The following is a 14,736-nucleotide window of genomic DNA, read 5'->3' on the forward strand; positions in this document are numbered from 1 at the left end:
GTCTAGTCCCAGCTTCTAGTAGTTGGAGGCTTAGGGACACCTGGACCTTGGGGTTATGTTACTGACCATCTTAGCTAACAGCCATTGATGGACCCATCTCCATGAAATTATCTAATTCTTTTTTGAACCCAGTTATACTTTTGGCCTTCACAACATTCCATGGCAATGAGTTGCACAGGTTTACTGCATGTTGTGTGAAGTAGTCTGTCCTTATGTTTGTTTTAAACCTGCTGCCTACTAATTTCATCGGGTGACCCCTTATGTGAAGGGGTAAATAACACTTCTCTATCCACTTTCTTCACACCATTCCTGATTTTATAGACCACTCTCACATTCCCCCTTAGACGTCTCTTTTCTAACCTGAACAGTCCCAGTCTTTCAATCTCTCCTCATATGGAAGTTGTTCTACCCCTAATCATTCTTATTTCTCTTCCCTATATATTTTCCAATCCTAATATATCTTTTTTTTGAGATGAGGTGACCAGAACTGCCTGCAGCATTCAAGTTGTGAGCATACTATAGATATAGATATAGATATATATTGGCATTATGATATTTTCTGTATTATTTACCCCTTTCCAAATGGTCCTTAACATTGTCAGCTTTTTTTGACTGCTGCTGCAGAGCAAATGTGGATGTTTCAGGAAACTATCCACAATGACTAGAAGATCTCTCTCTTGGGTCTTATAGTCTTCCCATCTGACTTACACATAACAGGTGATATTACCTGAAACTCCCTTGGATGGGCTTGGTACAGATCAGTCAAATTCTGCTTTCATTTATACAGGTGTAGATCTGGAGTAACATCTGTGAAGTCAATGGAGTTACTCCAGGTATACACCTATCTACGAAAGAGAAAAGGCCAGCCATTAGTGTAAATAGTTTCAGAAATGTTTTGTTTCTGACGTCTTATTTTGCTACAAATGATAATAATGAAACATTCAGCAGAACACAACCCTCAGCTGGTGTAAATCAGCATACTCCCCTGAAACCAGCTGTGGATCTAGCCCATTACATTATAACCTAACAGATTAGTTAATTGTTTTCACATCTCACCACTATGCAAAATATTCACACAAAATGTTGTTCTGAAATGTTAATAATAGTTTGAACTTATATAGCACCTTCTATCTACAGATATGAACATGCTTCACACATATTAATTAATTTAGGCTCAATGCCCTTTGGCAGTAGACAAGTATTATTCCCATTTTCCAAGTAAGGAAAAGAGCAATACCAACAGCAATACCTACAACAGTTGGGCAGTACAAGGCACAGTAGACCAGGATGTTAATTTAGATGTTTTGCAATGCCTCACAATTGATAGCAGGTTCTGTTATGTAATAGGAGGTGCTGTAATAAGCCTAATTTTCTAAATCTAAAGACATAGCAGGCATGTGTCATAAAGGGACATAGTTTGTTCTGAATCTTTTCCCACTACAGCCACTTCTGAAGAGTTTATTGGACTGATTTACTTTGTCCAAAGCAGGTGAGAAGAAAAACGAGGGGTGGAAAGTTGTTGTTCAATCCTGAATGACAAAACTGCCATGAATGCCACTGGCAGGCCTCATACTCATCAAACTGCTTATTTGTGCTATCACCAGATACCATCTGAAATGGAGTTAGGTCAGTAAAAGTTCAATGGAGAAGCTAACACAAGGGAAAGAATGCCTGGGAAAAACTGATCTCACAACTTACACAGGAAGAAAACTCCAGTAAAGCCCTAGATAATCTTATATTTTCCTAAAACATGCGTTTCTTCTTTTATGCAATGTAAGTACAACCCTCTTGTTACACACATGACAGTATCTTGGGATAAAGTAAAATGCAGTGAAGAAAGAAATCTCTACAATTTTGAGTGCAATAGCAAATAAACTCTCTTATGACAGGTTTCAGAGTAGCAGCCGTGTTAGTCTGTATTCGCAAAAATAAAAGGAGTACTTGTGGCACCTTAGAGACTAACAAATTTATTTGAGCATAAGCATAATGCATCCGATGAAGTGAGCTGTAGCTCACGAAAGCTTATGCTCAAATAAATTTGTTAGTCTCTAAGGTGCCACAAACTCTCTTATATCTCAGTCACATAGATAACCAAGTGCAGTTTCTAATATTCAGTGTTTCTCAGTGAGAAATATTTATCATTTATAACGTTCTCACATTTTTATGCAAACAGTGCCAAGAAAATTGTTTAAAAAGATAAAGTTAATTTGAAATTAGAATTACAATTGAAATTAATGACAGGTTTCACAGTAGCAGCCATGTTAGTCTGTATTCGCAAAAAGAAAAGGAGTTCTTGTGGCACCTTAGAGACTAACAAATTTATTTGAGCATAAGCTTATGCTCAAATAAATTTGTCAATTGAAATTAAATGTTTATTAGTCATTTATACAGAGGCTGACAAGCCAGTGACTTTTACCACCCAGAAGTTCACTAATCATTTTACTATGGAATGGATAGGTAGAATATTCCAACTTGTGGGACACAAATAGAGAAAAAAAGAGCCATCTTCCTCAAAATAACAAGGAGCAGCAATAAAGTTCAAAGCAAAGCCTATCTGAACACAGCTTGCTTAAAAAAAATTACATAAACTGAGTTCATTTCCTTCTAGTAATAGGACACCATCTTTACCTGCCAAATAACTATCCTATCTTTTTCATACATAGCAGTTTTTGCGTACATATGTAAAATCTTTTATGGTTAAGGAGACCACCATTTATAGACAATGTCCTTTCTTAAGAAACCACCATAAAATATCCCCAAATGTACTGATTAAAATGCTGTTCCACATTTATTAGAAGGCCACATCCATTATGCAACTGATTTTTGTCATTCCTTTGGTTTCACCATATTGTAATCAACGAAGATGCAATTTAGATTAGTAAAAATATATTAAACTACAGAAAGACCATATCCATAATCCTCTGTATAACATTAAAGAATGGATAGGAAGAAAAATTTAAAAAAATGAATAAACTAATCGAAGAGCCAAATTTGTCATTGGCAACAAGACTTAATCCAGTGGTTCTCAAACTTTTGTACTGATGATGCCTTTCATAATAGCAAGCCTCTGAGTGTGACCCCTGTTATAAATTAAAAACACTTTTTTATATATTTAATACTATTATAAATGCTGGAGGTGAAATGGGATTTGGGGTGGAGGCTGGCAGCTCGTGACCAATGTTCCCTCTACTTTTTGACAGGCCATGTGCGCAAAAAATTTCTTCTGTGCAAATTTTTGTGCGCTCACTGTTTCGCTGTGTGCGTGGGGTTTAGGCTTTGTGTGCGTGCGCACACAGCTTAGAGGGAACAGTGCTCATGACCCTCCCTGTAATAACCTCACGACCCCCTGACTTAACCAAGGTCAACCCTAATTTGTGACCTTTTAGTACTGCCAATCTAGTAATATATGTGAAGCTTATACTCAAAATCTTAAGGGTCTAAACCTGCCCTTAATTACAAACATGCAAACCTAGTAAAGTACAAAAATGCAACGGGGGGAGTGGGGGGAAATGGTTTTAAATTGTACATTTTATAACTTGAATAAAAATAAAGATAACTGTCATAAGCAATCACCTGAAGGTCCAGCAGAAATCAGGTAGACACCAAACTCTACTCATTTATTTACTGATAAACATATGTGATGATCAGTAAGTTTCTTTGTTCTCAGTATCAATTGTTATCAGAAACAGTCAGTTTATTAGGAGCTATATTATAATATTATACTCAATATGCCCCATTGAGCAGTGTTTTGTAAGAGAGAGAGACACTCACACTCTCTCTCAAAAATTTTCCTAATGGGAATCTTCCCATTGACTTCAATGGGCTCTGGATCAGGCCTATAGTCATAAAAACCAGGTCATTGAAGTCTACATCTCAAACACCATCATTTGGCAGAGAATTGGGAGCAGATATACAGTAACAGGTCAGGGTATAGCGAGGTTCTTGGTGAGGTTAGAGAGGAAGCACAAATACTGCTGAGTTCTACATACCAGAACTAGGTACAAATCAGGGTAAGATACAGAAATTATACAGGACTGTTTGAAAAAAGATCCAGCCTAGAAGATTTCATACACTAAGCAGTCTTTGTTCTGAAAAAGACATAAAAGTGAAGAAAGAATAAAAAAACCTTTTGCTTCTAGAAAGGGAATTGAATGCAACTGCCTGTGAGTAAAGATATGAAAGTTATGCTTTTCTGCTTTCTTATTGAGTCTCAAAGCACCAGTTTAAGTGCCCACATCTCCATCATTTCAACGTGTCCTGATAAATATGTCTTTCATTTAAATTTGATAAATATTTTACTTACCCAGCATCCTCCTGGAAACCTTCCAATTCATCTCTTTGCTCCGCTAAGGTGGATTCTAAATCCAGATAGGTACCATTATGGGATAGTTGCAGTATACAGTCATCAAGCTGTAAGGAAAATAATCAAAATAGTGTAATGATTTGTATTAATAAATTATAAAACACAGCCCTTCTTTTGGATATGCCAATTTTTTTGCAGCAGAAAAAGGGAAATGTTACAGCACATGTTCCTGTTGAAGCACCTGTTTTCCGCCATTTTCACTTTTCCTCCAAGTCCTGAGGTCCACATTGCACTCATTATTCTTCTAGCAAAGGAGGACCGGACAGCACTCTCTTATTTGGAGACCAGTACTAGTTCCTAATTTTCTAAAGGAGCCATTTGAGTTATTAACCCCTCCAACTCCACCAAAGACTAAGCACACTCTTCCTTCAGTGCTCTCAGCCCTAGCTGGCATAGGCAACCAAATGTTTGTAACACACACACACACACACACACAGAGATATAGATACACACACACACACTTCAGCCTTCCAGCGAATGCCATGTCATTGACTCAGGGAGAGATTCAAGGAAAGATTTCTAATGCTGCAATTAAAAATTATTTTAGGTTATTGCTTGGATCAGGAGGCAAAAGGTATCTTTTGATTTATGCCAGAGTAACTGAAATCACAATCTGTCTACAATCATTGTGCTACTACCAAATTTAGGATTTGGAAAATCTGTTCACCTCTGTTTAGACTTTTCTTTGGAAAAAAACAACATTGCTTTAAATGAGCTATTCACAGTTATCTCTCTAAGTTCTTCTGGGGAGGAGACATTTAAATGGCATGGCACATACAGAAGTCTGAGTTTACTGGAAAGAAAAATGTAAACAAAGTTAACTCTTTGATTCTTAGGGATTAAAAAACCCTAAAAAAAAAAAAAGTTAAGTTCCATAACTAGGGCATGTATCTTTTTGACTAAGAAGGAATATCAATCTACACAAAACTGGAAATACAGTCTTTAGAGAAAAAGAAATGAGGCTAAACACTACTCTGGGAAACTTTTTCCCAGTAGCCCAGGTTATCAACTGAAATGGTAATTTATTCACTGAAACGCCAAAAAGCAAACTATTAATTAGATAAATGTTCTGCTGTCACTATGGGGACTGGGAGATTTGCCCACAATCTCCAATTCTACTGCATAACTAGGAAAAAGGAATGGTGCTTTACTAACATCTGATTACTTTAGTCTATAAAAGGCATGACGAGAACAGGAGGTATCTGATGTGCTAGATACAGGAAAATGGTACATTCTGCCTATTTTCAATTTGTCACCATAGTTTCAGTTGAACATGGTATTATTCATTTTTGTCCTAAAGCTTTGTACCATTTATCTAATAACTGAAACTATGGTGATGGAGGGTATGCATAAAAGTAACTATTACTCCAGTACTTTAACTATGCTGCATTTCACCAAAAAATTGGCTCCTTTTCAATGGGGTGGGGGAGCCAAGATGAGGCAAGAGGTGAGGAAAGTAATTCCTACAAAAAGGACCAGGCACTCAGATACCATTGTGAGGAGCCACTATGAAACAGTAAGACAGATCAATCACCTCATGTAGATTCACTCTTCCTCCCTTTGGACACCCCTCTCCCCGCACACACATACACAGGCCATAGGGGACTGGAATCGCTGCAAATTCCCACTGTTGGAGATCCTGCTAATTACTCCATCAGAAGGAGAGGGAAATTACTTTCCCCACATCCAAAATGATATGGGATTATAGCCACAAAACTCACATTATTCCCAAGATTTGTGCATATTTCCAGTGCTCTGCCATTTGCCAGGGTTGACTGTACAACGACCACACTCCTCTGCACAGCCTCCTCCTCACTCTCTCGGCACCAGCAGGTGGTTCACTGAGAGCACAGTAGAGACAGGCTCCCTGTTAGCAGTTCCTGTGCTTGGCCCGCAACATCACAGAACTCCAATTATAGGGAAAGTCCTGCTCAGGCCCCCGCAGCCCCGGGCTCAAACATGCCCACTGAAGTTGCAATTTTTAGGGAATTTAGCTGAAAAGATCAAGTCTCTACAAAGCATGTGCAGGAAGCTTTTGGAAAATTGCAGTTATCTTGACCAAATTTGGGAGGATTTTCACAGAGAGAGCAAAAGGCCACCCCACTGCCAAATTTCAAGTCCTTGTGCCAAAGCCCGGGAGTGTTAGAACTTCTCAAATAAAAGGTTACTAGACATTTTTAACATGGTCAAACAACATATTTTTCCCTAGCCTCATTCTCAGAAACACCTGAACTAAGCAAACACCCAGAATGGAAAATTTAAGCCCGAATCGTTAAAGTTTGGCAAAGCTATAAGGTTTGGCAAAGCTATAAGATTCTTGTAATGAAAAGCTGTGATGATTTTGGAAATCTGTCTATACAATGTATTAAGTCAGTGAACTCTCTGTATGTATCTTTATCAAGCTGCAAACTCCATTTTGAATGTAGAGTCTAGCTGCATTCACTGTGAGCTTCAGTGTCATGTTAGACTGAAATTTCAAAACAGAGCCCTTGACCAACCAATGATATGCAATAGCATATCAAAAGACAATAGACAAAAGACAGGCTCCCAACCAGAAGAACTGGTTTATCAGGAGAGAGGTCACCTGGCCACTAAGTCATGAGGTAGGACTCTATGGTCACCTGTTGAGGCTGACCAGGGAGTTAGACCCATCTACAAGGGTGAGCTGAAGAGGAGAAAATCCATATAGGATTTACAATTTTCATACAGATCTGTAGGTTTCTTGTGTGTTTAAGTAAAGAGCAACAGCATTGCAGAACTCCGTGCAAAGTATGTGTGTTCCATGCTACAACTACCATGTAACCCCTGAGAGAGTTAAACTGTAACCCAAAAGGCTCACACCTTTAGTGGGATTCCGGAAGAGGGTATGTTTAAGCTATAGCGGGAGTCTGAAGAGTCATCACTATGCTTAGGGACTAGGCAGCTGAGCCACATGATCACAACTCTCAAGGGTGGGCCAGAAATGAGGAGTTCAGGGTGCGAGAGGGGGCTCTGGGCTGGGGCAGGAGAGTGGGGTGTGGGAGGAGGGACGAGGGCTCCGGCTGGGGGTGTGGGCTCTGGACTGGGGATGCGGAGTTTGGGGTGTAGGAGAGTGTTCTGGGCTGGGACCGAGGGGTTCGGAGGTCGGGAGTGGGATCAGGGCTGGGGCAGAGGGTTGGGGTATGGGAAGGGGTGCAGCCTCCGGCTGGGGGGGTGGGCTCTGGGGTGGAGCTGGGGATGAGGGGTTTGGGGTACAGGCTCCAGGCGGTGCTTACCTCAAGCAGCGGCATGTATCTTCTCCAGCTCCTACTTGGAGGCATGGCCAGGCGACGCCGCACGATGCCCCATCTGCAGGCACCTCGCCTGCAGGTCCCATTGGCCGCGGTTCCCGACCAATGGGAGCTGCAGGGGAGGCACACAAAGTGGAGCCCCCGGCTGCCCTACAGGTAGGAGCCAGAGGGGAGCCATGCTGCTGCTTCCGGGAGCCACGTGGAGCAGCCCCCAACCCTGCTCCCCGGCTGGAGCGGGACAAGCCCCAGACCCTGCTCCCCAGTCGGAGCTCAAGGGCCGGCTTAAAACAGCTGGAGGGCCAGATCCGGCCCACGGGCCATAGTTTGCCCGCACCTGCTATAATACATACACTGTAGATGTATAATATACTACCGTATATCTGATTTAAGGTCAGTTCATTTTCATCTATAAAACTGAGTTTTTTCTGGTTTCATGTTTTTTTGGCCTACATAAAAATTAAAGTTGTTTTGTGAACCAACAAAGCTTTTTAAATGAGTTTTCTATTTTTCTGTGTGTCAGTATATCAATTCTGAAAGTTGCCAGATGGACAGCCCTAGATACTGAAACGCTTTGTTTATCCACAGATCAGTTATAGCTCTGCCAACGGTCTCAATTTTAAACTGGAGCAAAGACTCCTGTCTACTTAATGCATCACTTCTCCACAAAGATAGCCACAAGGCTAACATATAACAGTGGTACTAGTCATGTTTTAAGGACCATGGATGGTGTTGATGTTAGTGATGTGGATACCTGTGCATTAGAAAACAGAGAATAACTTGTCTCACTTTGCCCAGCAAGTCATGGTAATGGGTAAAGGGTAATGATTACTAATATGCAAAATAGATGCATCCATATTTCATCTATGCTGTTAATGAGACAATGATAACATAGTGTGATAGTTCCATGAATAGGATGTTAAGTCTGTTAGAACCATGGATCTCATCAGCAGCAAAGAAAATAGTTTATTCACAGACTGAACATAAGAAACTTTCACATTCTGCTTTGGACTTAACTATCTTGAGTAATTCTGTATCATCTGTAAATTTTGCCACCTCACTGTTTACCCCGTTTTCCGTATAATTTATGAATACATTGAACAGCACTGATCCCAGTACAGATCCCTCTCTCCATTCTGAAAACTGAACATTTATTCCTACCCTGGGTTTCCTCTCTTTTAACCAGTTACTGATCCATGAGAGAACCTTCCCTCTTATCTTATGTGAAAGGCAACTGAAAAATGGAGTCAAATAGTTAAAAATTCAAAGCAAAGAGGTATTTTAAAAAATACAAATCCTATTGTTTCTTAACCTAAACCTAGTCCGTCAAAGGGTAAGGACACCCTTGGCCCAAATGTAAACTGAAAGGAGCTATTTTCAGGATCAGGACCCAATTGTTCAGCTGCCACTCCTGCCCCTTGTGATGTCATCACTTCACTAGTTCTCTGGTCATCACAGAAAGTCTTCCATGGTAAAGAACACCTAAAATTTGAATCTAAATCTCAAGCAGACAATGGGTGGGTGGAGGGGAGGGGAATGGAACTCTCATATGTACTCTCATACATGACTAGTACCACTGTTATATGTTAGCCTTGTGGCTATCTTTGTGGAGAAGTGATGCATTAAGTAGACAGGAGTCTTTGCTCCAGTTTAAAATTGAGACCGTTGGCAGAGCTATAACTGATCTGTGGATAAACAAAGCGTTTCAGTATCTAAGGCTGTCCATCTGGCAACTTTCAGAATTGATATACTGACACACAGTATATCTTTAATTCTTTAGTTCTTTAAATACTATAAGGAAATAAAAAACATGGGATGCCAGTGTATTCTTTTTTATTTTGCTGGTCACCTTTAAAAATTAGTTTTGGTTAGATTCCTATTTCTTTGTGCCAAAATGATTTTTACTGCAAGGCTATTGAGCTCAATAGGACCCATCAGCATAGCTTTAACAGCAGCACAAAGGCAGTGAAGGTTTCTCAGTTGGTCAGCTCTCTAAAAAGAAGAAAAAAAAAAGCTATACCCCATTCCTCCTCACAATGTAGCTCTTATTGCTAAGCAACAGAAAAAAAGCTCCTAGTTTCCTTAAAATTTGCAGCTCTTTCTAAATGCAGCACTGAAAGGAACAAGGAGCAAGAGGGCAAAAAGAACAATAGGAAGGAAAGCAGGCTATTAGCCAGCTACCTGAAGACAATTAAATGCCCAGTGTCCCCTTTCAAAACTACAATGGAAACTTTTTCCAGCTTTGAATAAAACTAAATCTTAGTCTGTCATTTTTTGCTTTTACTGTCTTTAGTTTTTATTGTCCAAGAGCTAAAATCGAAAGATTGTTGGCAGGGAGGGGGGAAATGGGGCACTTGCCTCTAATACATTAGCCACATGATTTCAGACTAAATAATGTGAAGTCTGTAGGCATTACAGCCCCTCCCCATCCCTGAGTATGTGCGCGCACACACTTCTTATTCAAAAAGCCTAAAGGGTCAATTAAGCAACATAAATGCAACACGCTTATTGCCATGCCAACTGAAACTTTGGTGAAGCTGTTTTCTTTTTCTACAGAATGCTTAGTTAGGTTATAGAGCCTGTGTCTGAAGTGGACTTTCCTTGGTTGTTCTAAGTTGTCTGTCCCAGCATACTGACAATTTGGCAAGAGCCAAGGGGATATATACCAGGACTCACTCACTCTCCATTTTATTTTAAAAAGAGAAAACTGTCCCAAATTATTACAAATGTCTTTTTTTTTTCGGTCACTTTCTTTCATTCAAAAAAACCCTGGGGCCATCAGACTGTATTTTTCAGCAAGCAACTTATCAAGTGATTTCCCCGCAGGTTTCTATAGTTGTGTTTGCAAAATCCATGCATCTCTAATTATTGTCCTGCACACTCTGAAGTTGGCTACAAGCTGATAGCCAGCAGATGTACAGATCAGAGCAAACCATTTTCAGGGTTTTAGCTGCCATTTAAACTAGTGATAGACAACTTCCAAAAGGTTCAGTTCAGATCATTACTGTAGGTTCAGAAGCCGAATTTATACTAGGCACAAGCCCAGTGATGTTTATGGAGATACAACACAGGTGATTTGTTTCCTGAAGTTTACAGAAACTACTTGAACAACTTGACTCTACAAGACAGAACTGGAAATATCACAACAGGCTGTCATCAGATTTCTAATAGTTCTAGATCAGGGGTTCCAAAACTTGGTTCGTGGATTGTTCAGGGTAAGCCCCTGATGGGCTGCAAGACACTTTGTTTATCTGAGAGTCCAGGAACGACGAACCGCGGACACTGGGAGCTACACGCGGCCATACCTGCAGACGCTCAGGTAAACAAAGCCTCTCACGGCCCACCAGAGGCCTACCCTGAAAAAGCTGTGAACCAAGTTTGGAAACCCCTGGTCTAGATGGAACTGTCAGGATAACTTGTCCTGCTGCATTTTGCCATTTCCAGTCTCACATATTACTGAGATGAACAGATATGCTGAACAAAAGGAAGGAGAGGACATTTAATTATTAAAGTTACCTGATAGTTTCAAACATTTGAAAATGTTTGGTTCATACTACTAATTTTTGGCAAAGGTTCACACAATTCTTACGAGGTTTCAGAGTAACAGCCGTGTTAGTCTATATTCGCAAAAAGAAAAGGAGTACTTGTGGCACCTTAGAGACTAACAAATTTATTTGAGCATAAGCTTTTGTGAGCTACAGCTCACTTCATCAGATGCATTCAGTGGAAAATACAGTGGGAAGATTATATACACACACACAGAGAACATGAAACAATGGATTTTATCATACACGCTGTAAGGAGAGTGATCACTTAAGATGAGCTATTACCAGCAGGAAGGGGGGTGGGAAGGAGGAAAACCTTTTATGGTGATCATCAAGGTGGGCCATTTCCAGCAGTTGACAAGAACATCTGAGGAACCGTGGGCGGTGAGGGGGAGAGAAATAACATGGGGAAATAGTTTTACTTTGTGTAATGACCCATCCACTCCCAGTCTCTTTTCAAGCCTAAGTTAATTGCATCCAGTTTGCAAATTAATTCCAATTCAGCAGTCTCTCGTTGGAGTCTGTTTCTGAAGTTTTTTTTGTTGAAGAATAGCCACTCTCAGGTCTGTATTCGAGTGACCAGAGAGATTGAAGTGTTCTCCGACTGGTTTTTGAATGTTATAATTCTTGACATCTGATTTGTGTCCATTTATTCTTTTACGTAGAGACTGTCCAGTTTGACCAATGTACATGGCAGAGGGGCATTGCTGGCACATGATGGCATATATCGCATTGGTAGATGTGCAGGTGAACGAGCCTCTGATAGTGTGGCTGATGTGATTAAGACCAAACTTCTTCACTCATCCCTAATTTAAACTATCATTGGATGGCAATTGCTCGTGTTAATTTTGGCATGATTTTTATACATTTAAAGAGTGGTTTTCATAGTGGAGAAAAACTGTTAACTGTAACAGACAAAACTACAGCTTTGTTGCTCAGTCTTTCTTTTTAAACTTTTTAAACCTTCTTGATTGTATATATTACAAGCCCGTCATGTTTGCACACTTCCACTGCTCAGTTTTTCACTATGCTCCTTTCTGGGTCAGTTGTTTCTGCAGTGGAATAACAATCCTATTATTGGGCCCTGTGAAAGCCAAATCTGTCCTTGCCTGAGCCATCTCCTCCTCCATCTGCTTTACTAAACCCCCCTTGCTAAAGATGGAAAATGTCTCCAACAACTCAGAATTCATATCTACAGTATTTCAAATTGCAAAGAGATCTTAGTGATCCACTATAGTATGATTTATTAACAGAATTGTAATAGCCTCTCCAGAATTTAAGGTCAAACTTTAAGGTCAAAGGTTGTTATCAAAGGGTCAGAACAAAGACTATTTTATTCTGTATTCAGAAAGAACTGTTTTGATCAATAAACTTTCATTAACATTATTACAGTTCATCGGATGTATAGGTTTTCTGCAGCTGCATGTGACTCAGCCTTTAAAATGTGACAGATGATTGATTCTCAATGATTAACCTAGATAGAAATAAAAAAGTGTACTATAGTAACTCCTCACTTAATATTGTAGTTATGTTCCTGAAAAATGCGACTTTAAGCTAAACCATGTTAAGCGAATCCAATTTCCCCGTAAGAATTAATGTAAATAGCGGGAGTTAGGTTCCAGGGAAATTTTTTTTTTGCCAGACAAAAGACTACACACACACACACACACACACACACACACACACACACACAGTATAAGTTTTAAACAAACAATTTAATACTGTACTCAGCGATGATGATTGTGAAGCTTGGTTGAGGTGGTGGAGTCAGCGGGTGGGATATTTCCCAGGGAATGCCTTATTGCTAAATAATGAACTAGCAATTGGCTGAGCTCTGAAGGGTTAACTCGTTGTTAATGTAGCCTCACACTCTACAAGGCAGCAGGAATGGAGCAAGGGGAGACAGCATGGCAGACAGAGGCAGAGACACACACCCTGTGTGTGTGAGAGAGAGAGAGATGCGCATTTCCCCTTTAAGTACCCTGACACCACTCTTAAGTACACTGCCTTGTTAAGTTAATTAGCAAGCTGAGACCGCAGCAGCTGCTGCCAGGAAGCTCCCTCCATCCTGAGCCCTGTCCTGTGTCCCCCCTGCTCTATGGAGATGGGGTAAGCGGGGTGCAGGAGCGGGGGGAGGGGGACACTGACATTAGCCCCTTTCCTCCCCCCCAGCAAGCAGGAGGCTCTGGAGAGCAGCTCCAAGGCAGAGGGCAGGAACAGCACATGGCAGTGGTGGGAGGGACAGCTGAACTGCTACTCTGAAATGCTGGTAATTGATAGCCTGCTGGCGGCTGCCACACAGGGAACTTAGGGGAGCTAATAGGGGGGCTGCCAGCCCACCCTGGTTCCAAGCCCCCACCAGCTAGCTGCAAGGGGCTGCTCTTCCTGCAAGCAGTGGACAAAGCAGGCAGCTGCCAAACGACGTTATAAGGAAGCATTACGCAACTTTAAACGAGCATGTTCCCTAATTGATCAGCAACGTAATAACGAAACAACCTTAACCGGAATGACTTTAAGTGAGGAGTTACTGTATTTTATACCAAAGGCAAGTGCCAAAGATTCTGCATATTTCAGCTCTGACACTTGCACGTCTCATAGCAAATCCCCATTCTTCAATATATAACACATGTTGTGCAGAGGATGTGAGAGAGATTCCCACACCTGAGCCATTCTTTTTAGGTGACAAGTTTGAGGAACTGTCCCAGATTGATGTTAAAGGAGATTTTAGAACAAATTGATAAAATAAACAGTAATAAGTCACCAGGACCAGAGTTCTGAAGGAACTTATATATGAAATTGCAGAACTACTAACTGTGATGCATAACCTATCATTTAAATCAGCTTCTGTACGAGATGACTGAAGGATCGCTAACGTGACACCAGTTTTTTAAAAAAGGGTCCAGAGGTGATCCCCAATTCCAAGCTAGTAAGCCTAACTTAAGTAACTGGCAAATTCGTTGAAACTATAGGAAAGAACAGATTTATCAGACACATAGGTGAACATCATTTGTTGGGGAACAATCAATACAGCTTTTGTAAAGGGAAATCATGCCTCACCAATCTATTAGGATTCCTTGAAGAGATCAACAAACACGTTGACCAGGGTGATCCAGAGGATATAGTGTACTTAGACTTTCAGAAAGCCTTTGACAAATTCCCTCAACAAAGGTTCTTAAGCCAAGTAAGAAATCATTGGTTAAGAGGGAAGGTCCCTTCATGGATCACTAACTGGTTAAAAGATAGGAAACAAAGGGTCAGAATAAATGGTCAGTTTTCAGAATAAAGAGGGGGGAAATAGTGGTGTCCCCTAAGGGTAAACAGGGAGATTTGCAGATGATAGAAAATTACTTGAGATAGTTAAGTCCAAAGCTGACTGCAAAGAGTTACAAAGGGATCTCACAAAACTGGATGACTGGGCAACAAAATGGCAGATGAAATTCAATGTCAATAAATGCAAAATATTTCACACTGGAAAACATAATCCCAACTATACATACAAAATGATGGGGGTCTAAATTAGCTGTTACCATTCAAGAAAGAGATCTTGGAGTCATTGTGGATA

General features: G+C 40.5%; 1 protein-coding gene across 5 annotated transcripts in view; it reads right to left on the bottom strand.

Annotated features, from left to right (window-relative positions):
- FHOD3 (formin homology 2 domain containing 3) overlaps window positions 1–14,736 on the bottom strand; it is a 623,525-nt gene that overhangs the window by 549,608 nt on the left and 59,181 nt on the right. For all 5 annotated transcript variants that reach the window (XM_043508620.1, XM_043508619.1, XM_043508621.1 and 2 more), the window contains exon 2: window positions 4,304–4,410. In XM_043508620.1, the coding sequence (XP_043364555.1) occupies window positions 4,304–4,410 (107 nt within the window). The remainder of the gene's footprint in view (window positions 1–4,303; window positions 4,411–14,736) is intronic.

The sequence above is a fragment of the Dermochelys coriacea genome, chromosome 2 (assembly GCF_009764565.3).
Source record: "Dermochelys coriacea isolate rDerCor1 chromosome 2, rDerCor1.pri.v4, whole genome shotgun sequence".
NCBI classification, from domain to species: domain Eukaryota; kingdom Metazoa; phylum Chordata; order Testudines; family Dermochelyidae; genus Dermochelys; species Dermochelys coriacea.